Raw genomic sequence first — 22,108 nt, 5'->3', positions numbered from 1 at the left:
GTTACGTTTCTGTGTAAGGTCTGAGCAGCAACATGAGAAGAGCCAGATGGTGCCCCTGTATCACCCCCCCCTCCTCCTCCCTCTCCACACAGCTGATGGGCCCAAGGGGCAGGACGTTACCTGTACAACTTGTAATCAGCAGTGTCGCAGGAACTGCCGAAAAGACAGAGTCGGTAATCCTATCACCTAAGGGACTCTACTCCTGTTTGATTTTGGAGTTATTTCTCCTAGATGGATTGAATTTCCTGTCCCCCCTTCTATCTGCCTCGTCAGCCCGGGGGTTTGAACCTGGACCTGTTCGGAATAGTAGCTATGAGCTATACTCGTGCGCATGCGTACTGCGGCATAAATATCAAACCTTGCATAGATGATAAAACTGATGAGAAATGTGGAGATGGGGAGATTAGTTAATCAAATCTCAACTTTGTAAAGAAACCAAAAGCTTTCAGCCTAAGCCAATATAGACCTTAACATCAGTGCTAGATCTATACAACATAGATCAGTTGTGGACGTGTGGTTGGGGTAAAGGTTAGCGACGGACCTGTTGTTAGTGATGTCATAGATTCCCCCCTCCCCCCATATGATGTGGTGAGCACCAATACAGGCTAGTACAAACACGACCACATTCACGTGCGCTGTTTTGGTCTTTTTTGCTTTGAGGTGATGGGCTAGGCCACCAAAGGTCAAGGATCAATGTTGTCTGGCGCAACCTGCCGGGGAATCCATTCTAACGTCTCGTGAGCGAGCCCGGGTACCTTGCTTCATCCCAGAGTTTTTTTCCAGGCATCTCTTCGGGGGAACCCCCCCCCCCCCCCACCCGAAGAAAGTCTACCCACCCCCCGAACGAAATGGAATTTATATAGAATTTATATAGAAAATATATACTTTTAACAGTGTCCGCCCCCCCCCCCCCCCAAAAAAAAACCAACTTCAAGTGCCCCCCCCCCCCCCCTGGAAAAAAAAGTCTGGAAGAAACAATGTTTCATCCTTTGTTTACATGGGGGAAACTAACTCACCCTCTGGGATACGTTGAGCTTATTTGTTTTTGTTTTTATTATTGCTTAAAACTCGATGTATTGTTTTCATTAAATACTTATGTAAAACGAAAGCATGTTAATTTGAGTATATTGCTTACAGCTTTTTATTTAGCTTCATCTTATAAAATCTTTTTTTTAAACATATAATGCGTTAAAAATATATTTACCAGCGACTTTTATTCAAGGGATGTTTAAGTATATCGTGGTAGACAACTCTTACGTTTGCCCCAAGAGTTCCATCCCCTGCCCCTTTAGGTAACAAATCCGCACATGTGTGCGCGTGTGATCCGGCTGGTGGTACTCACGCGGCGAGCTATCCGCGGGCGATTAGAACATCTGAGCACGGGTACGGCGGTGACTTATCATTTGTTTATCTTGCTCCGTTGTCCGTGATTGTTTTATAACCAGACGTTGAGTAAATGGACAAAAGAAGTCCTTGACTTGCTCGGCTCACCATGGACAAGTTATTTTAAACTCGTGTGTTGTTTGTGTTTTCTCTTTGGATTTGTGCTGTTCAATTTTTCAAACGGATTTGATGTAATCGTCGAGTAATTTACTTGAATTTGTTTATTTACTTCTTGTAAAACCCGCTGACCTTTCCATTCTACTAAAGTACTAGATTCTAGATTTACTTTATTTAACGAAACAATTTTTCTATTTTCTCTCTAGTTTGGGATTACTTAAGTTTGGATTACGTCGTTAATAGATATATTTTCATTAATTAATTTGTATTTATCTTGCAAAAAAAATACGTCGCATTTCTTATTCTACCGACATAAATGCTAGTTTTACTTTTTAATTATTTCTTTTAAAACATGTTGAAACGTATTTCTAACATGGTCTAACTTTATGTTGTTTGTTTCGGTAAGTCTGCAATTAACTTTTTAATGACTTATTTACAATGTGTCGGTAGAAATGTCCACGTGACCTGGTCAAGTGGTTGTGCATGGGTCATTTTGAAGTAGTGAAATAACACGACTCAAACCACTTGATTCTAGAGATGGGGGAACTATATGTGCCAGTCGACATAGCATGGATCCAGTAGCGTACGCAGGGGGGGAGCAGGGGGAGCGACCGCTCCCCCTCTGGCCATTTTCAGCAAAGTGGCGCCTTTTTTTAACTTTTTTAAACTCAAAGTTTTAAACAATGATATTTGTTTAAAAAAAATTTGTCGGCACATCTATGTAAATCACAAGATTTCCTTTCATACAGCAATTAAGCATTATTGTACTAGTCTAGTACTGTCTACGTTTACAACACGTATTAACAGCTGCATCAGTTTGCCATTCTAAAAATAACCATTACGATGCATTGCATTGTTTAAAAAACCTCTACCGGGTAGTCCCACTTGGCAAGAGGGGTGTTAAGTTTAATGCAACTGTATAATGTATTTGCTTACGAATAATTGAATTAGAAAATGTTTGCCATAAAACTTCACACATAATTACTTTATATATACAGTTTTAATCGTGTGATTAATTAAAAAAAAATTACAATACAGAAACACATACAACTGATGTGGCACCTCTATTTAAATTTACGAATGAGCAACCTGCGTATTGGTGGGGAAATTTTGACTAGGTCAACAACGTCATCACGATGAAGTAGTAGTATTCTTACAGTTTGGGCGATAGTGATTACGATTACAAATTATATGAAACTGTTACAAAATCCCTCCCCCATGGACCACTCTGTAAAAAAACAACAAAAAAAAAACAACTAAAAACTGACGCTATGTTCACTCTGAGTTGGTTATCTCCCCCCCCCCTTTCACACACACCTCACCACCACAATTGTGTAGAGCGACATTAATGTCACACCTAGGTACACACTGGGTTGGATAATTGACCTAAAGTGACCGGACAGTGGTGAATGAAGTTGAACCCACCCCCCCCCCCAACCCACCCCGAACTGATCTGTTAAGTACATGTAGAAAAACGCGTAATGATGTACCAAAGTACCATGCCGCCAGAAAATTAGCTTTTTAAACGTAAAACTCTGTGAATATTGTTTTTGCAATTACCAGTAAAAAGGTGTGAGATCAATACAGTGATCTAACCCATACCTATCACTATGTTAAAAAATGAACACAAGTAAGCAGTAGTTAATTTAATATATGTGATCTGAACTAAAAGACAAAAATTTAGTTAAATGTAGGCTGTTATTCAAAATGTTTTTCTATTATATCGAAAAGCGTGGTTTTATACCAACTCTGATTTAAAAAACTTTCATTATGCTGTAATCCTTTAGCATTTATGATGACGATATATTAAATTCTGATTATAGACAAAAACATTTTGTAAACACGAATAGTGTTAAACAATTTAATTATATTCTAAAGTAATTATTTATTTGTTTTGACAATTATAATTAAATGTGTAGATATATACATATTTATATTAAGAGAGTGATTATTTCCCCTATTTCACTTGTCTTAAATAATTTCCCAGGAATTATTATGTAAGAAATTTTTTTTACAAGAATTACAAAACAGATTGTGTTACGTTCATTGTTTTTGGTTGTAGTGTGTGCATATTTTTTTTTGTTTAGATTGATACAACTTTGTTTTGTCGGCCTACATTGTGTTTTTTTTTTCTTATTTCTTCAGAGTGCTACTTTCAATTTATTTTACATCATAGCGAAGTAATGACATACAGCTTGTAATTATATATATATATATATATATATATATATATATATATATATATATATATATATATATATATATATATATATATATATATATATATATATATAATACACGTATATAGAACGTGTTAAAAATTCGGCGCCTTTTTTGCTCTTTTCGCTCCCCCTACAACGAAAACCTGGGTACGCCTCTGCATGGATCATTTCTACTGCGTTGTTTTATATTGTTTGTCTAGTTACAACTGTCGCACTTTTATAATGATGAGTAACAATAAGTACAGCAATTAAAATATTGGTTGATAATGCAACGTGTTTTTCGTTTAACTAAACAGCTAATTCATTAATTGCTCCGCATAACGAATACGGATTTTAAGTTTATTGTAATAAATTTCTAACATCGATTTTACTTTGATTATCGTAATATCCCAGCCATCAATAACGTATACACAACACATATTTTCTGTACGGGTAATACGTTTTCCACAATAACACATTAGGCAGTTTGTTAACGCCATCTCTTCTCTATGGATGAAATATTGACATTTCCATCTGGGTAGAAGTTCACTCCATCGATGATGTAGATTTTAGTCATGAGATTATTTTCTGTTTACATGAATACCAACGGTTTAATTTTAGACTAAACATAAGGTTTTAGCTTAGAACGTGTAATATGATTTAATTTGACTAGTGGCGAGTTTTGCTCCCATACAAACAGGCAGCCGTATATAACTTGGAACCGGCAGGTGGGTCTTGGAAGGTGCACCTACATAAGGTTTGGGGGGGGGGAGAGGCTTGCAGGTGAGAGGGCACTCAAATAATTCAATCTAAACATAGCATTCTTCTGTATCATCTCAAATAGTTCAATCTAAACATAGCAATCTTCTGTATCATCTCAAAGATTTTAATCGATGTCTTAGTATTCTAACTTATAAAAATGGACGTACGTTGGGTTAAAAATCTGACCACTAATTTCCGACTTCTCTATATTTTGTTGATTTTGTTACGATATTCAACATTTATCATCTAAATAAACAACAAAACATTTGTAAAAATCTAAATTAAAAAATGTAGTAAAAGTTTTAACATATTTTCAACATTGATTTGAGAAAAAAATGTAAGCAGCCATAACAAACTAGATGTAAACTACTCCTGAGGCAAAAGTTGCATAAATAAACCCTATCACGTGCATTAAAAAAATACCGGTACCCCCCCCCCCCCTTCTACTTGAACCTCTCAACCAAAACCATTTGTAGCGGTCATCCTTTTTGTCATGCACGCTAAATAACTAGCCACTTGAACCACCTGAACCACTTGAACCACTTGAACCACTTAGACTAGCTGTAACTGTCACGTTAACACAATGACTCGAACAATTCTTGTTGCTGATGATCGCATTTTTAGACATCTTTCTCATCCTAGACAGGTCGCTTTATTCCATCCCAGACAGGTCGCTTTATTCCCCATCTTTCTCATCCTAGACAGGTCGTATTATTCCCATCTTTCTCATCCCAGAAAGGTCACTTTATTCCCATATTTCTTATCCCAGACAGGTCGCTTTATTCCCCATCTTTCTCATCCTAGACAGGTCGTATTATTCCCATCTTTCTCATCCCAGAAAGGTCACTTTATTCCCATATTTCTTATCCCAGACAGGTCGCTTTATTCCCCATCTTTCTCATCCTAGACAGGTCGTATTATTCCCATCTTTCTCATCCCAGAAAGGTCGCTTTATTCCCCATCTTTCTTATCCCAGACAGGTCGCTTTATTCCCATCTTTCTTATCCCAGTCAGGTCGCTTTATTCCCATATTTCTTATCCCAGTCAGGTCGCTTTATTCCCATATTTCTTATCAAAGACAGGTCGCTTTATTCCTATCTTTCTCATCCCAGACAGGTCGCTTTATTCCCCATCTTTCTCATCCTAGACAGGTCACTTTATTCCCATCTTTCTTATCCCAGACAGGTCGCTTTATTCCAGGGGCGGAACTACAGTGCCGCCAGACCCACGCCATTTAGGGGCCCAGAGCCGACCATAATAATTTTTTTATAATTAAAAAAAAAAAGTAAATTTTCTTTCATTTTTTACTTGATGGTTGTTTTGTAAAAAATTACCGTAGCTGCGGATGGATTATCTTTATTCTATAGACACCACCCCACGCTCTTGTTTCTTCTTTTTCCCTTTGTTTTTAAACTATGGTAAAAGCCGTGTCCTCTTTCTCCTACAATGAAACTTATCAAAGATAAGCAAATGCACAAACCACTTCCATGATTTATTTCCCTTTTTTTTTAAAATAGTCAAAAAGGGGGAATCATAAGCTCCTTTAATAGATTTGTACTTAAGAAATTAAAAAGCAATTACTTCTCTTAATTATTATTTTTTTATAAGTAATTACTAAAGAATAATATTGTATAAATAGGAAATGTATCAAATCAATAATATTTAAAACATTAATAATATAAATTTTAAGAAACTTATAAATAAACATAACACGAGACACCATTACTTAAACAAAGCTTTCATGTTTTATATTATTTTGACCGACAAAATACCAAGAGGGCTTCTATCAAAAATTAATTAAAACTGATTTTCACAAAACACACCAATGCACTCACACATATGACATGATGTTGAAAATATGTTTAATTGATGATTTTCAAATCTCGAATAGGCCAGCAACAAGCATCCTATGCTAGTATTTTGTGATTGTATATATATATATATATAGTATTTTGTGATTGTATATATATATATATATAGTATTTTGTGATTGTATATATATATATATATATATATATATATATATATATATATATATATATATATATATATATATATGGAGGGGCCTAAAAAATATTTTGCGGGGTGGCCCTTTTTTCTAGTTCCGCCACTGCTTTATTCCCATCTTTCTCATCCCAGACAGGTCGCTTTATTCCCATCTTTCTTATCCCAGACACGATCCCCTTATGTCCTTGTATCCTTTTCTTGTTACGCGTTTAGATCTTTGATTTATTTAACACGTTTGCTTTAATAAATCACACCTAGAGATATTTTATTTTGTTTTTATTAGTTATCTATTATAAAAAGCAAATCAATAAGTTCAACAAGACAAACCACGCAACCGTATTTTATTGTGAACATTCAAATCATCGTATGTTTCACCACTGGACATCGCTAAGTGGATTATTTAACAAACATCATAATTTATTTTCGTGGCTTTGACTTTTTTCATCCAACTCTGACTGTGGTGCGGAGTTTCGATATCTGTTTAACAGCATCGAGTTTCTGCTTGTATTGCGAGGTGTTCCTGAATGTAGCATAGCAAAATATTGCTACCTCTTGTATTACAAGCTATTGCTACCCGCTGCAAACTATTGTTACCTGTTGCATAGCAAACTACTGCTACCTGTTGTATTACAAGCTATTCCTACTGTATATCAAGGATTTTTCTGCCTGATGCATAGCAAGCTATTGATACCCGTGGTATAGCAAACTATTGCTACCTTTTGCATAAGTAGCTGTTGGTACCTGCTGTATATCAAGGTGTTTCTGTGTGTTGTAAAACGAGCTACTGCTGCCTATTGTATAGCAAGCTACTTCTAGCTGTTGTTAAGCAAGCTACTGCTACCTCTTGTATAACTAGCTACAGCTACCTCTTGTATAACTAGCTACTGCTACCTGTTGTATACCAAGCCGTGTCCGACTGTTGAATGACGCCGTGTTGACCATGCGAGCCCCACACTTCGCCCTCTTCACCCTGCTCTTGCTGGTCATCCTGCTGCAGCCCACCAACACAAAGTCCAGGTATTTCTTCAACAAAGCCTCCGACTACACCGACTTCTTCAAGACGCAGCTGGTCAGAGCCAAGGTGGAGACGCTGGGCGACATCTTCAAGCGGCATGTGCAGCAGTTGCGTCACACGCCACACAAGAAGGTGGAGCTTATCTTTTTGATTGACAGCTCCGGTACGGTGGGGAAATATTACTTCTATGAAGAAATTAGGTAAGAAGCTTTAAAATTCACATTTTTTGACATTAGATGCATCTTATCAAAATGGTTTTTTAAAATATATTTCGCAATTTCATCAAGTTATTAAAATGATTATATGATTAAATGCCTGTTTGTGTCAGCTATTTTAGTAGGTCTAACTTTGTTTAAGTTTTACAGTACTCTGGTTCCATCTCTTTTCAGCGAATAAAAATTTTTTTTTAATAAAATGTAAATATTTTATTACTTTTTTAAAGTTTATCGAAGAGTTTTACAACACTAAAGCACAATATATTTTGTTATAAATTATGTAAATAAGTAGGGTTAATGTAATGAGGTCAATGTCCCCTAACGAAGCCCTTGTGTCCTCAGGTTTGTCCGTAACTTACTGGCCGACTTTACCGTGGACATCAACACCACCCGCGTGTCCGTCATCACCTTCTCCTCGCCCAATAAAATCTTCCGTTACATCGACTACCTGAGTCACCCAGACGAGGACAACCACAAGTGTCGTCTGCTGCTAGAGGACATGCCGCACGTGGAGTACACCCCGGGGGGAACCCACACCTTGGGCGCCTTCCTAGAGGCGGAAGTGAGTAGCATTTTTAGTGTACATTTGTTACTTTGTCGTTATACGGTAACGGTAGTCGTGTCTCAGCACTCATATCATGTTTGACAAGATGTTGTGAAACATCACCGTCTACAAGCCTACTTTATGCTATGAAGCATCGAGTTTAAATTGGGAATTGATAATTAGATCATGTTACAGCAAAGATTAGAATTAGGATTTAGAGATATCAATAATTGTTGAAAATCAATGTTCCTAGATCTGAACTAATAACAAATGTAGGTTTTTGAAAAAATCTGCTAGACTAAGAACAGGTTACACCTTGGTGCCCATTTGCGTCCTTTTGATGTTACTCTTACGTTAATTATATTATTTAAAAAATCATGATCGCGCCAATTCGCAAATAAGAAACAAATAAAAAAATAAACCCAGGCATAATTATTACACAACTATTACCATGATTTAAATAAATTTCTATTTCAAACCAATCCATTTTATATATAATTTTAGTTTATGTTAGCACTTGAGTTTGTAATGTCATGTGTTCAAATGATCATGTCAATACAAATCTCCTAAAATGCTGATTGTTTCAGAAAGTCTTGAGGTCAGCAAGACCAGACGCCGCAAAGGCCATCTTTCTCATGACTGATGGGTTCTCTAACGGCGGAGACCCCCGTCCAGTGGCCCAAAGACTGAAACGAGAGGGCGTCAAAATATTTACCTTTGGCATCAAGGATGGCTTTGTCTGGGAACTGCAGGAAATGGCGTCGGAGCCGAAAAATGAAACCTGTTACATTCTGGAGAGTTTTGAAGAGTTTGAAGCTTTGGCCAAACGCGCATTGCATGCAGGTAGAAAAATAAATAAAATCCTGTTGGTTGCAGTTTGAAGCTTTGGCCTGTGGGCAGAGGCGTAGCGACCCTCCCGGCGCCCGGGGACAAACTTTTCGATTTGCACCCCCCCCCCCCTCAAAATTTCGATTTGCACCCCCCCCCCCCCCCTCAAGATTTCGATTTGCACCCCCTTCAACCTTTCAATTTATTTTTCCAACCCATTTTGGCGCCCTCCGCCCCCCCCCCCCCCTCGCTACGCTACTGCCTGTGGGTATGTCATAGACTTTAGACTATATTAGGAATCAAGTGAAGTAGATTTGAAACATGCATTAAGATTCAATGGCGTAATTAAGTCCGACGTCAGCTGGTAGGGTAACACAAGATGTCAACCCGTGCCGACACTGTATAGTTTAGTGTCATCTACATTCTTGTGGTTTCACCCTTGTGCTTAAGTTGTTTGGACTTTTTTTTTAATTATTGAATTTACCTAAACATTTCAAACACCTGCTGTCATTTATGTTTCAGCTTTTTTTTTTCGAAACTCATCTTTAACTTTATTCTTTATTTTAAACTTAATTCAATCGTTTACTTAACTGTTGTTTTTTTAGTTATGATTTATAAGGCCTACGATTATTTCGCTATCGAATCTAAAATATGCTTATGGAGCACAATGTTAATCTGTGAGTATCGAACAAAGATGAATGATTAGATTAGGGTGTAATTCTGCGGGGAAAAAATGACTTTAAATTTTTACTTTGTCATATACAGATGATAGAGAAGGTGAGAAAGTATTGTAATCGTGCACAAAAATCACATGAAATGTTGACAGTTTTCACCATTTTACTTCTCAGTACTTCGTCATATACAGAGTACAGTGGACTATCGGGCAAAAATTCTAAATCCAGATTCCAGATTTATCAAAATTTCGGCTTTTTACGCAAAATCGAGTCGGAAAAACTGGACTCTGCAATTCTGTCCGTGTGTCTGTTTGTGTGTGTGTATGTGTATTTGTATGTATGTCTGTAAACACGATAACTTGATTACAGTTACAGCTAAGTTGATGAAATTTCATTACGTATTAGGGCCTACATCAAATGTGTAGTTCTGTATCAGCTTTTCAGCGATTTCCGATAATTTCTGGCACAAAAGTAATTTCTGTTGAACGGAAGTAGTAATTTACGCTATTTCCGATTTCTCAAAAAACAAATATGAATTCATAAATTACTAATAATAGTCCGCACTATTATACACATGTTCTTTGCCATTCACTTTGGTCGCATTTTTTTTTCTACTAGATTCTATTCTATTTTAAAAGTTGAAGTAATTAAAAATTGATTAAAAATCATTTCTTTATCCCGAGTTGCCAGCCCCCGTAGTGTTATGCAAGAATATTCGAGAAAGTTTAGGGGAGATCACTCCCGGTTATGAGGTTCACGTCTGATAAAAAGTTTTGGTCAGGATGTGGCCAGATCGAAAAACAAATGGCCGATAAAGAAACCAACAATCGCTGTTATAGTTTTATACTTATAGCCTATAGATCTAATCTAGATCTAGATCTAGCTATTGCGATAGAGTATAGATAGACTATAGTGAATAGAGCATAAGATTAGTTATAGCTCTACACTGTTAGAATCTAGACTCTAGACCTACAGTCTACACTCTATAGTCTACACAGTTATAAAAAAACCTACTTAAAATTGTATTACTTTATTTTCAGAAAAGCTAGCTCTCTAAAAGTAGGGCCTAGATTCTAGATCTAGAATACAGAACTAGATTAGATTAAATCTATATTCTATAAATACATTATTATATTATTATTATAATAGTAGATCTATAATCTATATTAATTATTATAATATCAATCATGAGCAAATGTGGAGAGTAGGTCTGGCCTTTTGTCATGTCTTAAAATTCAAAGCATGGTGTCAGTGCCATTTATGGATGACCCATGATATTGCCTAAACTCTAGTTCTTGGATTCATGCACACACTTAACTATCACCATCATATAATGTTCACCAGATCTTCATAATGGCGGATACATTGAGCAGTCGATGAATAAGTGCCAGAAGCTGTGTAATTCTGAGGGATTGTGCTGTAATGAAAATGCTGTTTGTTCTTGTGGAACATATACAGGAAGATATGAGTGCATGTGTAGACAAGGATTTTATGGTACTGGTCGTGGCAAGGTTGGCTGTTTACGTAAGTTAACTAACTTAAGCCATTATAAATATAACTTTAGTGGGTTTTTTTCACTGAAATTGCAGATATCAATGAAAATAGTACGACACATAGATCTAGATTCTACTTAAATTGAATTTCAATCAAAATATAAGGAAATCTTATTATCTATTTTTCTTCATGTTTTACAATGTGTGATTGATATATCAGAACAAAAATGAATCTATTTTTCCTTTGTTGTAGCTTGTCCTGCTGGTACCTACAAAAACTTTACTGGGCTGGGTGATGTATCAACCTGTACTCCATGTCCAGATGAACATCACACAACACCCTTAGCTGCTGTGTCCATATCACAGTGTACTTGTAAAAAAGGATACCATATCTCTGACACAAAGGAATGTATAGGTATGTTTCTTAATTAAGATAGTAACCCAAATTCGCCTACACTACTTCATGAATAAATTGCATATAATCTATTAAATATTATCTTTTCACAGTCTTTCGCTGTTCAGATCTCTCACCCCCAAAGCACGGCCATTTTGTAAACAATAAATGTAACAATGTTTATAACGCTGCCTGTGGTTTGCGATGCCAGATGGGATATGAACTTAGAGGGAGCAGTCTTAGAATATGCCAGGATGATGGCAAATGGTCAGGACAGGAAACAGAATGTGTGTGTAAGTATCAAAGCAGTTAATATTGTATTTTCAAAAAAAGACTTTTATAAATTTATTTCAAGTCTAAAACTTTTAGTTTGTTTAATATTAAACTGACTGTCACTTTATTAAAAAAAAATTACAGTACACTAATAATTCAGAATCCTTATTTAAACGTTCTGTTTGTAATTTCTATACCATTTAAAAAAAATTGATAAGCCACTTTGCTTAAATACAGTTTTTCATAAGTGTTACATGCAAAAGATGCTACAGTGTTGTTAAAGGTTAGGTAAATAAATATAAAGTAAATTGATGTTAATGCCAAGGAGTGAAACTGTTCTTTTGCTGTGTAGTGAGAACATGTTCTGCTATTCCCCAACCAAAGAACGGCCACATGGTCTGCTCCACCGATGACTTTTCCTACTCCACTGTCTGCCGCTTCACCTGCAACGCTGGATACCAGCTGGTGGGTTCTAGGAAAAGAAACTGTTTGGCCATTGCCATGTGGACAGGGATAGCTACCAGATGCAGAGGTAAAAAAAAATTGACATATGGTTCTTGACTTCAAGCATGTATGATTGTTTTATTTTACGTTTTTCAAAATAACAAATACATTTTTACTCTTATTGAAAGAAATAGTATTAACAGGCATACTTATTATAATATTAATAGGTTTATATCAAATTCAACCCTTGCTTTAACTAAATAAGAGTTAAGAAATTTTTTGTTTATTAGAAAATTAAATTTTGGCATGCTTTCTGTAGAGATTACCTGCCCACCTTTAGTGGAGATAAAAGATGGAACATTCAAACCTGCCAGTTGTATATCACAAGAAATGATCTTTGGAAGCACTTGTGTGATCTCCTGCTCATCTGGCTACACTCTGGTGGGTCCACACACCAAACAGTGTACACCAGATGGGACATGGTTGGCCACTGAAAATGGTGTCAATCAATGTATTGGTCAGTCCACAAATATTATTTTTTTAGATATCTCTTGCTATCACATTATCACATATTTTACTTCTTTCATGTATATTTGTTTTTATGATTTCTGTGTTGTCTTTGTTGCCAAAAAGCAGTTAGGAAATTAGTTCATCTTGGTTAATAAAATTCTTAGTCCATCCAATGTCTTTGGTTGTGTAAAAATGTGCAAATCTTAAAATCCGTTTATTAAGGCTGCTTGTTATTGCTGTAAAAAATGTATCTGATTCTGTCTACACAGCTTATTTTGTGTATACAGCAGTGTATCTAGATTTAGACTTCAGTACAAACTTAATATCTATAGATGAAACAGCGCCAGTACTGCGATGCCCTCAAAACATTGTAGTCGAAGCAGACAAACTTGAGCCTCTGACTGAAGTCACCTGGATGGTGCCAATTCCTGTAGACAACTCAGGGTTTCGCCCCCTACTCACTGCTGAGCCAGCAGTTCAATCAGGATCCAAGTTTCCTATTGGCAACACAGTTGTAACTTACAAGGCTGAGGATCAGAGTCAAAACGTTGCCAGGTGCAAGTTTACTATCAGTGTTGTTGGTAAGCATTCTAGACGTAGCTTCATTTCATGCAAATTAACATACATAAATGTATCTAATTTCATCTGTTGAATGTAATTTATGTAAATCAAGTTATTTTCTTTTATTAAAAAAAGTTTATAGGTCTATGGTACAATTTTATCTATGAAAATAATGTAATGTAAATAAATTATTTAATTTTCTCTACATTTAGGCCCACTATTTTCTCTAAGTCAGTAGTTTAATATTAATCTTGTCTGTTGAAATATTGTTGTGTGTATTGCAATCTTTTCGTTTTAAAAAATGTGTGTAAATAGTCCTAAATAGGTGTGATAAACTCATGTTCAAATAACAAATAAAGAACCTCAACCATAATAAAATGACTCACTTAATGTAGCAGCTTACGTCTCCATGTTTTATTATCTGACAGATAAGACCCCACCACGAATAGAAAAATGTATTTCTCCACCACCATTTGTTTCCAAATCTGAGAGAACACACCTGACTATTGAGCCACCGGTTTTCTCTGATAATTCTGGACTTCCAGTAGAGATTGCTCCTTCCTTCAGATCAGGGCACCAGTTCCCCTTGGGCACAACAGATGTCACTTTCACGGCCTTTGACTCAGCCAACAACAACGTTACCTGCTCAATGCAGATCATGGTTGTACGTAAGTATGTTTCATTGGTTTCATCCAGTTATTAGCATTTGTAAAGCCGCAATCATTAACATATTGCTTACCTTAGTGTGATAAACATTTGGAGTTAAGATCAAAAGTTCATTTGTTTCTTACCAGGATTAAAGAACTTAATTAACCCAAGTTATATTATTTACCCCACCTCCCCTCCTCCACCAGCAGAGCAATTACCCCTGCCCAAAAAACTGCATTAGGATATTACTACTAAGCTAATTAACCCCCATAAATTAGAGATGGATAGGGGGTAATTACTCTAGGGCGGGGTTTAATTGAAATGGGGGCGGGGGGTAATGTCTTAGACCCAGGTAGCTGTGAGATCTGACTATATGCCTGCACTATATGTTAGCACTATCCTTTGGATTTTTAAAATTTTTAAACAGCTTTTGAATTACTTCATTATAATAATATTGAAAAATAACTGTAACCTTTAGTAAGTATCTTCATAGATTAATTCAATCAAAACATCTTTAGGTCACTTGTGTATTATACCTGAGGCTCCAAAACATGGGAATATTTCATGTGTTGAGGGAAACACACAAGTGGTGTGTAAAATTGCCTGCCATGAAGGATTTGCTTTTGCTGTAGTTCCAGCTAGGGAGTATGTTTGTCAGCTGGATGTTGGGCGCTGGACACCAGAAGAGAAATTCCCAGATTGTGCAGGTAAAATTGTGTTACATGTTGGTGCAGGTAAAATTGTGTTACATGTTGGTGGTGTGGTTCCCTACCTATTGGTAAATATCAATCAGTATGTCAAATGTTTTATCCATTACTTCATTTTATCATTAATGAAAAATTGTGGTTGCTGTTTGCTAGCCAATAACAATAAAGATAAGAAGCCAAGGTGTTTATATTTAAAAGTAAAGATAATAAACATCCTCTGTTAGACGTATTAATAGAGCAGATAGTGGAGTTGTTTCTTTACTTCTGCATATGAAGGGATAGTGTGGTCAGCGGTTTATAGCTACACCTGTCATTAATGATAAAGAAAAGATGCAGCAAGTCATGTTGTTTATAGTCAACCAATTCACTTAAGATGTATTGTATGTATCCCATTCATTGACTAATGCACACTGACCAACTTCTATTTTCACCAACATGCAATAGATATATAAAACTGAAACCAATTTTTCCTTTTTCAGTTGTTCAAATATCCAATGAAATCTCCCAGCCTGCACTACTTACACTAACTGGTGACTTGTCGTGCAAAGACAGACTACTGATTGAAAGAATTGAAGAAAATCTGAAGGACATTATGACTGAAAAAGTAAGTCAGCTTCCATAGTAGCCCTGATTACCTGTCTAATCTTCTCAATTTTGTTTTTCTAAACTTAACTTAGTGCTTGTGAAAATAAACTTATATTAAAAATATTTCTAGTGCTTTTGAAAATGCACTGATTTGTTGTGTTCTTTTTCTTCAGATTTCTAGTGCCTGTGAAAACGAACTAGTTTGTTCTGTGGGTGCACTCAAATCTGTGTGTGAGGATGAAGAAGGTCAAAATATTTTACTGTTATATTTTAAACAAGAGATTACTTTATACATGGAGGTTATGGGTTTTTTAATGTAATTCTATTCCATTATTTAAAATCTTTAATCAACTATTCATATCTAATCTTCAATTTGACATATCCATTTACTTTCAATGGAATAATTTAGTTTTTTTTTCTCAAATATGTTAAATGGTTTTAATTTCACTATTATCTGAATGCCAAATTAAAAACAAATACATTGCTTACCCATTTAGATTTTAACAAAATTCAGCTGGTACATGATAACAAGAGAAGACGACGATCTCTGAGGGAATATGCAAGCAAGTTGAGAGTACGAAGAGATCAGAAGAACAAACGGTCTCGCCTCAAATTTCAATTTTCACTTGAAGGTAACTTAAAAATTAATTTCATAACAGCACTCCATTTCTTGTGTCAATAGGATCTTTGATTTTGTAATGGTAAAAACCAAATCTCAGGTGGAGTTGGAGACTCTGGAAACTCTGATGCTGCAGTTCCTCTGATGAAAATGCTGGCAAGACTACAGCAGGAAGCTAATAGTGGGAATCTAAACCTCAGGGTGCAGGAGAGGGTGGTGGAGCTGTCCCAGCTCAGCTACGATATCATCAGCTATTATTTTTATAATTTTGTTTTTTTTTATTTTTTTTTTATTTTATTTTTTTTATTTTTAATTTTATTTTTTTTTTATTTTTATTTTTTTATTACTATTTGACAAGGTAAGGAATTTGGTGAATCTCAATACTAATCACATAGCAAGGAATTAGTTGGATGCTCATACTAATCATATAACACGGTAATCCTCATTAAAATAGAATAAAATGTATGTTGTTTCAATTAAAAGTAAATAATAATTAGGCATACTTGTTAATAAATAATATTAACATCCCATATAAATTTGTAATTTGATAAAAAGTTATCAATTGTTAAGAAATACATTTAGTCAAAAAAATCAACTGATAATGCTTTCTTAAAATGTGACTTACTGCAACATTTAAATTTAGTACTACAAATAATTTTAATTTTGTTGATAAAAACCATTTAGGATTAATAAGAAAAATACGTAGAAGGAATTTATAATAAGTAAAAGCTAATCCAAATGTGCATCTAAAACATGCAACCTACATATGTAAAGTCTTTATCTTGAAATATTCTATAGTGAAAAAATTACTCAAAATTTGAAAGCATGTGTGTAAAATTGCTAACAGTATAGGAACTATATTTCTGTCCAGCTTATTCATCTTAATTTTTAAATACATTTTATAGGTTGTACAAAAAAAACAACAGGAAACATATCTACCAAAAAGTGAAAGCTAAGAATTGCCCATTTAATTCTTTCAGTGCATTGTCCAGTTGGTACATTTTTCCATGTGAATACTAAGAAATGCCAGGATTGTCCAGTAGGGACTTATCAAAGCCAGGAGGGTCAAAACACTTGCATCAGCTGCCCACAACACAAATCTACAGCAAAAGAACATGCTAAAAGTGAGACAGAATGCAAAGGTAAAACTAGCTCTATTTAACATAAGTCAAAAAAAGTTCATTTAAAAATGTTCAAATTTTTTCATTAAAAGTAAGATTTATCCCCTTGAAATATAGTAAATTTAATTTAGTGGAAAAATATTCTCAGTTATCAATGCGGCCAAGTAGTCATCTTCTTTCATTACTGTTATTGTTTCATAAGTTTAGAAGATAAAAATTTGCCATTATATTTGACATATGTGATAATTTGTTACTTTTTGTGTGCTGCCAGATAATTTTATGTGCATGTGAACTATTGACTACTTTAGAACTAATGCTACTACATTTTACACATTATTTTACAGCCCTGTGCCTCCCTGGAACGTGGTCTGAAAATGGACTTGAGCCTTGTGAGACTTGCCACATTGGATTTTACCAGCCAAACTATTCTTCTCAGTCTTGTCATCAGTGTCGCCCTGGACTTTCAACACACAGAAGAGAAAGCCAAAAAGAAGAAGACTGTAAAGGTGCATCATTAAATTTAAGTTTGATATGAAATTTATCTTAATATTTTTTCTTATAAATCTATTCAAATTAAAATGTCGAATGTATTTTTTTCCATGTTAAGAGATCTGTCCCCCTGGTTTTATCAGTGCTACTGGTCTGGTCCCTTGCTATCCATGCCCACACAACAGCTATCAACCAGAGCCAGGTCAGACGACATGCTTTCTCTGCCCTGTTGAAGGGACAACCCAGTTGACAGGCTCAGCCAAGTTTGAAGACTGCCAAATCTGTAAGCAATCACCTAATTATACTGTGGTTTTAGTTTTCTCACCGGATGAATTAGACTGCTACAGCTGTGAGCTAGTATCTAACTCTACTGTGGTTTTAGTTTTCTCAAAGGATGAATTAGACTGCTACAATTGTAAGCTAGCATCTAACTATACTGTGGTTTTAGTTTTTGTTTTCTCACAAGATGAATAAGACTGCTACAACTGTAAGCTAGTATCTTAGTGATAACTGTTAAATTCACAGCAAATCAAATTTGTATTTATTACATTTAAAATTGTAATGTGCTTTTAGGGAATGTCTTTAAAGGTTTGGGAGGGGGAGGGGTGTTAGACTTTACTGTCGTTGTACTCTTCAAAACTAATGAGCATATTTGGAATTGTTTTAAACAAATCATGAAAACTAAGTTACTTTTCATTAGAACTACAATTTCAATTTAAGGATGGAATTCTGTGAAGTTATTTAGTGAGAGCGTAGCCTGGCCTTTGTTGTTAAGACATTTTGCAATCATCAATCAGGGATTTAAAAATCTGCCCCTGTCATCCGACTTCCTTTCTCTGTAGCACCCCTAACAATTGCTTCATACAAAAGTCTGATTAAAGTGATTACAAGCGACATTGGGTCTGATACAAGTTTTATGTTTCTTTACAAAACTGTATGAGTCAATCATTTATTCCACAGCCTCTGAGCTTCAAGCAGATGACTGGTCAACTTATAACCAAGGGTCAGTTAAAAAAGGAGGACAACAACGTCAGAACAATGTGCCATTTAACTTATGTATGACAGATCCATGTGAAAACGGGGGTACATGCGAGCCCACAAGAGGATTTCTTTACAAGTGTGTCTGTCCTAGAGGCTTTGCTGGTACATTTCTTACTTTAAAACACTAGTTGATCCATCTGATTTATTTACTCATGCTGCTGTCAATATATTTAGATGCATTCTTAATAAAGCTTATATGTTAAATTAATGAACAGCTATTTATTTAACATTTCGTTGTCATAATATTTTTATACATTTTATTTTTTTTATACAAACATCTACCATCCTGCTTCTATTCTACTTTTTAAAAAAATATTTGAAATCACTTAAAACAGTTTACATTCACAAATATTTCTTGATTTTTTTTTTAAGTAGTACAGTTGTATAATTTAATCATTAGTGACAAATTGGTCAGTGGACAACAGTGGTGAGACTGGTCAGTGGACAACAGTGGTGAGACTGGTCAGTGGACAACAGTGGTGACAGACTGGTCAGTGGACAACAGTGGTGACAGACTGGTCAGTGGACAACAGTAGTGAGACTGGTCAGTGGACAACAGTGGTGACAGACTGGTCAGTGGACAACAGTGGTGACAGACTGGTCAGTGGACAACAGTGGTGACAGACTGGTCAGTGGACAACAGTGGTGACAGACTGGTCAGTGGACAACAGTGGTGACAGACTGGTCAGTGGACAACAGTGGTGACAGACTGGTCAGTGGACAACAGTGGTGACAGACTGGTCAGTGGACAACAGTGGTGAGACTGGTTAGTGGATAACAGTGGTGTGACTGGTCAGTGGATAACAGTGGTGACAGACTGGTCAGTGGTGACAGACTGGTCAGTGGTGACAGACTGGTCAGTGGACAACAGTGGTGACAGACTGGTCAGTGGACAACAGTGGTGACAGACTGGTCAGTCAACAAAAAATATGACTGGTCAGTAGACACACTTCCTAACATACCGAAAGAACACATACTGTTGTATAAGACTATTACATTTTTCCGTTTAAAAAACCAGGCAAAAACTGTGAAAATGAAATAGACTTTTGTGCAGAGCAACCCTGTAGTAATGGTGGGACATGTGAAAGTTATCAGGACTCTTACAAATGCTTATGTAATGAAGGATTTGCTGGTAAGTCTTCATAAAATCCTAATGATAGTAATTTTTTATCAAGTTTTTTTTAGAGGTAATGTAATTGATTTCATCATTTATCCAGGTAAAAAGTGTGAGGTGAACATAGATGAATGTAAAGATAATCCATGTGAGAACAATGGTCTGTGTGTTGATGGGATCAATTCATTCACCTGCAACTGCCCCCACCCTTACACAGGTAATTTTATGTCCTGTTTGATAAAAGCAGGTATAAGGTAGGCTATAGTTGTTGTCCTACTTTAATTAAAATTACTTTAATTTGCTTTTAATTTTTTTAAATTCCACATTGTTCTTGGTATAGGCCTATGTTGACTTATCCTAAGTTTTCATTCATCTTGATTTTCTGACATACTCAACATAATTTACAAGTTTGTCTTTAAAAAAAATTTGCAGCACTAGAATTGACCACTGTTTTTTACAACCTTGTTTTTTAACACAGGAAAAACTTGCAGCACTAGAATTGACCACTGTTTTTTACAACTTTGTTTTTAATACAGGAAAAGCTTGAAGCACTAGAATTGACCACTGTTTTTATAACCTTGTTTTTAACACAGGAAAAACTTGCAGCACTAGAATTGACCACTGTTCTGGAACCCCCTGCATGAATGGTGGAACCTGCACCAGCACAACCACAGGGTTCAAGTGTGCCTGTACTGCAGACTACGCTGGGGAAAGCTGTGAGGTGGATGTAGACTCATGTACACCTTCACCCTGTAGAAATGGCGGCACATGCCAAGACCTACCCACTAGCTATAAGTAAGTTTTTCATGTGCTGGTAGGGTCCTCTGTCTCTTGTGGTGTATTCTTTATCTGCTGGTAGGGTCCTCACTGGGACTGAAGGGTAGAGTGGAATAAAGGGTAACTGGGAGTAAAGGGTAAACTGGAATAAAGGGTAACTGAGAGTAAAGGGTAGACTGGAATAAAGGGTAACTGAGAGTAAAGGGTAACTGGGAGTAAAGGGTAGAGTGGAGTAAAGGGTAACTGGCAGTAAAGGGTAACTGGGAGTAAAGGGTAGAGTGGATGAAGGGATAGACTGGAGTAAAGGGTAACTGGGAGTAAAGGGTAACTGGGAGTAAAGGGTAGAGTGGATGAAGGGATAGACTGGAGTGAAGGGTAATTGGGAGTAAAGGGTAACTGGGAGTAAAGGGTAACTGGGAGTAAAGGGTAGAGTGGATGAAGGGATAGACTGGAGTAAATGGTAACTGGGAGTAAAGAGTAACTGGGAGTAAAGGGTAGAGTGGATGAAGGGATAGACTGGAGTAAATGGTAACTGGGAGTAAAGGGTAACTGGGAGTAAAGGGTAGAGTGGATGAAGGGATAGACTGGAGTAAAGGGTAACTGGGAGTAAAGGGTAACTGGGAGTAAAGGGTAGAGTGGATGAAGGGATAGACTGGAGTAAATGGTAACTGGGAGTAAAGAGTAACTGGGAGTAAAGGGTAGAGTGGATGAAGGGATAGACTGGAGTAAAGGGTAACTGGGAGTAAAGAGTAACTGGGAGTAAAGGGTAGAGTGGATGAAGGGATAGACTGGAGTAAAGGGTAACTGGGAGTAAAGGGTAACTGGGAGTAAAGGGTAGAGTGGATGAAGGGATAGACTGGAGTAAATGGTAACTGGGAGTAAAGGGTAAATGGGAGTAAAGGGTAGAGTGGATGAAGGGATAGACTGGAGTGAAGGGTAATTGGGAGTAAAGGGTAACTGGGAGTAAAGGGTAGAGTGGATGAAGGGATAGACTGGAGTAAATGGTAACTGGGAGTAAAGGGTAAATGGGAGTAAAGGGTAGAGTGGATGAAGGGATAGACTGGAGTAAATGGTAACTGGGAGTAAAGGGTAACTGGGAGTAAAGGGTAGAGTGGATGAAGGGATAGACTGGAGTGAAGGGTAACTGGGAGTGAAGGATATAGTAGAGAAAAGGGTAGAATGGGAGTCAAGAGTAGACTGCGAGTCGAGTGTAAGCATGAGCTGGCCTTTATGTTTGGCAAATAATTATGACATCTAACAATGGTGTTATTTCTAAAAAAAAAATGCCTGTAAATTTTGTTTGACATGGCACACACTCTATTCTTTAGGTGCTCCTGTAGCCCAGGCTTCACTGGCAAAAACTGTGAAAAAGATATTGATGCCTGTGCTGAGCAGCCATGCCAAAATGGAGCGCGATGTGAAGCTTTACTCAACAGCTACAAGTGCCACTGTCCAGAAGGATTTTCTGGGCAGAAATGTGAAAAAGGTTAGTGCAATTTACATCTTGAAAATAATGCCTGCCCTGTTTTGTAGGTCTACATTTTTATATGTAAACAATTTGAATAGATTATGAATAGATTAATTTA

General features: G+C 36.3%; 1 protein-coding gene across 1 annotated transcript in view; it reads left to right on the top strand.

Moving 5' to 3' along the window:
- Nucleotides 1-1,334: 1,334 nt before the first annotated feature.
- LOC131955512 (sushi, von Willebrand factor type A, EGF and pentraxin domain-containing protein 1) overlaps nt 1,335-22,108 on the top strand; it is a 42,836-nt gene continuing 22,062 nt past the window's right edge. The window contains exons 1-24 of the mRNA XM_059319659.1: nt 1,335-1,585; nt 6,754-7,685; nt 8,043-8,262; nt 8,832-9,087; nt 11,091-11,270; nt 11,493-11,654; nt 11,747-11,926; nt 12,259-12,438; nt 12,670-12,867; nt 13,193-13,441; nt 13,850-14,089; nt 14,588-14,776; nt 15,256-15,380; nt 15,535-15,607; nt 15,859-15,993; nt 16,081-16,230; nt 16,961-17,122; nt 17,446-17,607; nt 17,709-17,873; nt 18,551-18,733; nt 19,650-19,763; nt 19,849-19,962; nt 20,339-20,540; nt 21,851-22,008. Of these exons, the coding sequence (XP_059175642.1) occupies nt 7,411-7,685; nt 8,043-8,262; nt 8,832-9,087; nt 11,091-11,270; nt 11,493-11,654; nt 11,747-11,926; nt 12,259-12,438; nt 12,670-12,867; nt 13,193-13,441; nt 13,850-14,089; nt 14,588-14,776; nt 15,256-15,380; nt 15,535-15,607; nt 15,859-15,993; nt 16,081-16,230; nt 16,961-17,122; nt 17,446-17,607; nt 17,709-17,873; nt 18,551-18,733; nt 19,650-19,763; nt 19,849-19,962; nt 20,339-20,540; nt 21,851-22,008 (4,072 nt within the window). The 5' untranslated portion in view covers nt 1,335-1,585; nt 6,754-7,410. The remainder of the gene's footprint in view (nt 1,586-6,753; nt 7,686-8,042; nt 8,263-8,831; nt 9,088-11,090; nt 11,271-11,492; nt 11,655-11,746; nt 11,927-12,258; nt 12,439-12,669; nt 12,868-13,192; nt 13,442-13,849; nt 14,090-14,587; nt 14,777-15,255; nt 15,381-15,534; nt 15,608-15,858; nt 15,994-16,080; nt 16,231-16,960; nt 17,123-17,445; nt 17,608-17,708; nt 17,874-18,550; nt 18,734-19,649; nt 19,764-19,848; nt 19,963-20,338; nt 20,541-21,850; nt 22,009-22,108) is intronic.

This window comes from Physella acuta, unplaced genomic scaffold (assembly GCF_028476545.2).
Source record: "Physella acuta isolate Inbredline_101_S28 unplaced genomic scaffold, ASM2847654v3 ptg001070l, whole genome shotgun sequence".
Lineage (NCBI taxonomy): Eukaryota > Metazoa > Mollusca > Gastropoda > Physidae > Physella > Physella acuta.
This window is presented reverse-complemented; position numbering and strand designations above follow the sequence as displayed.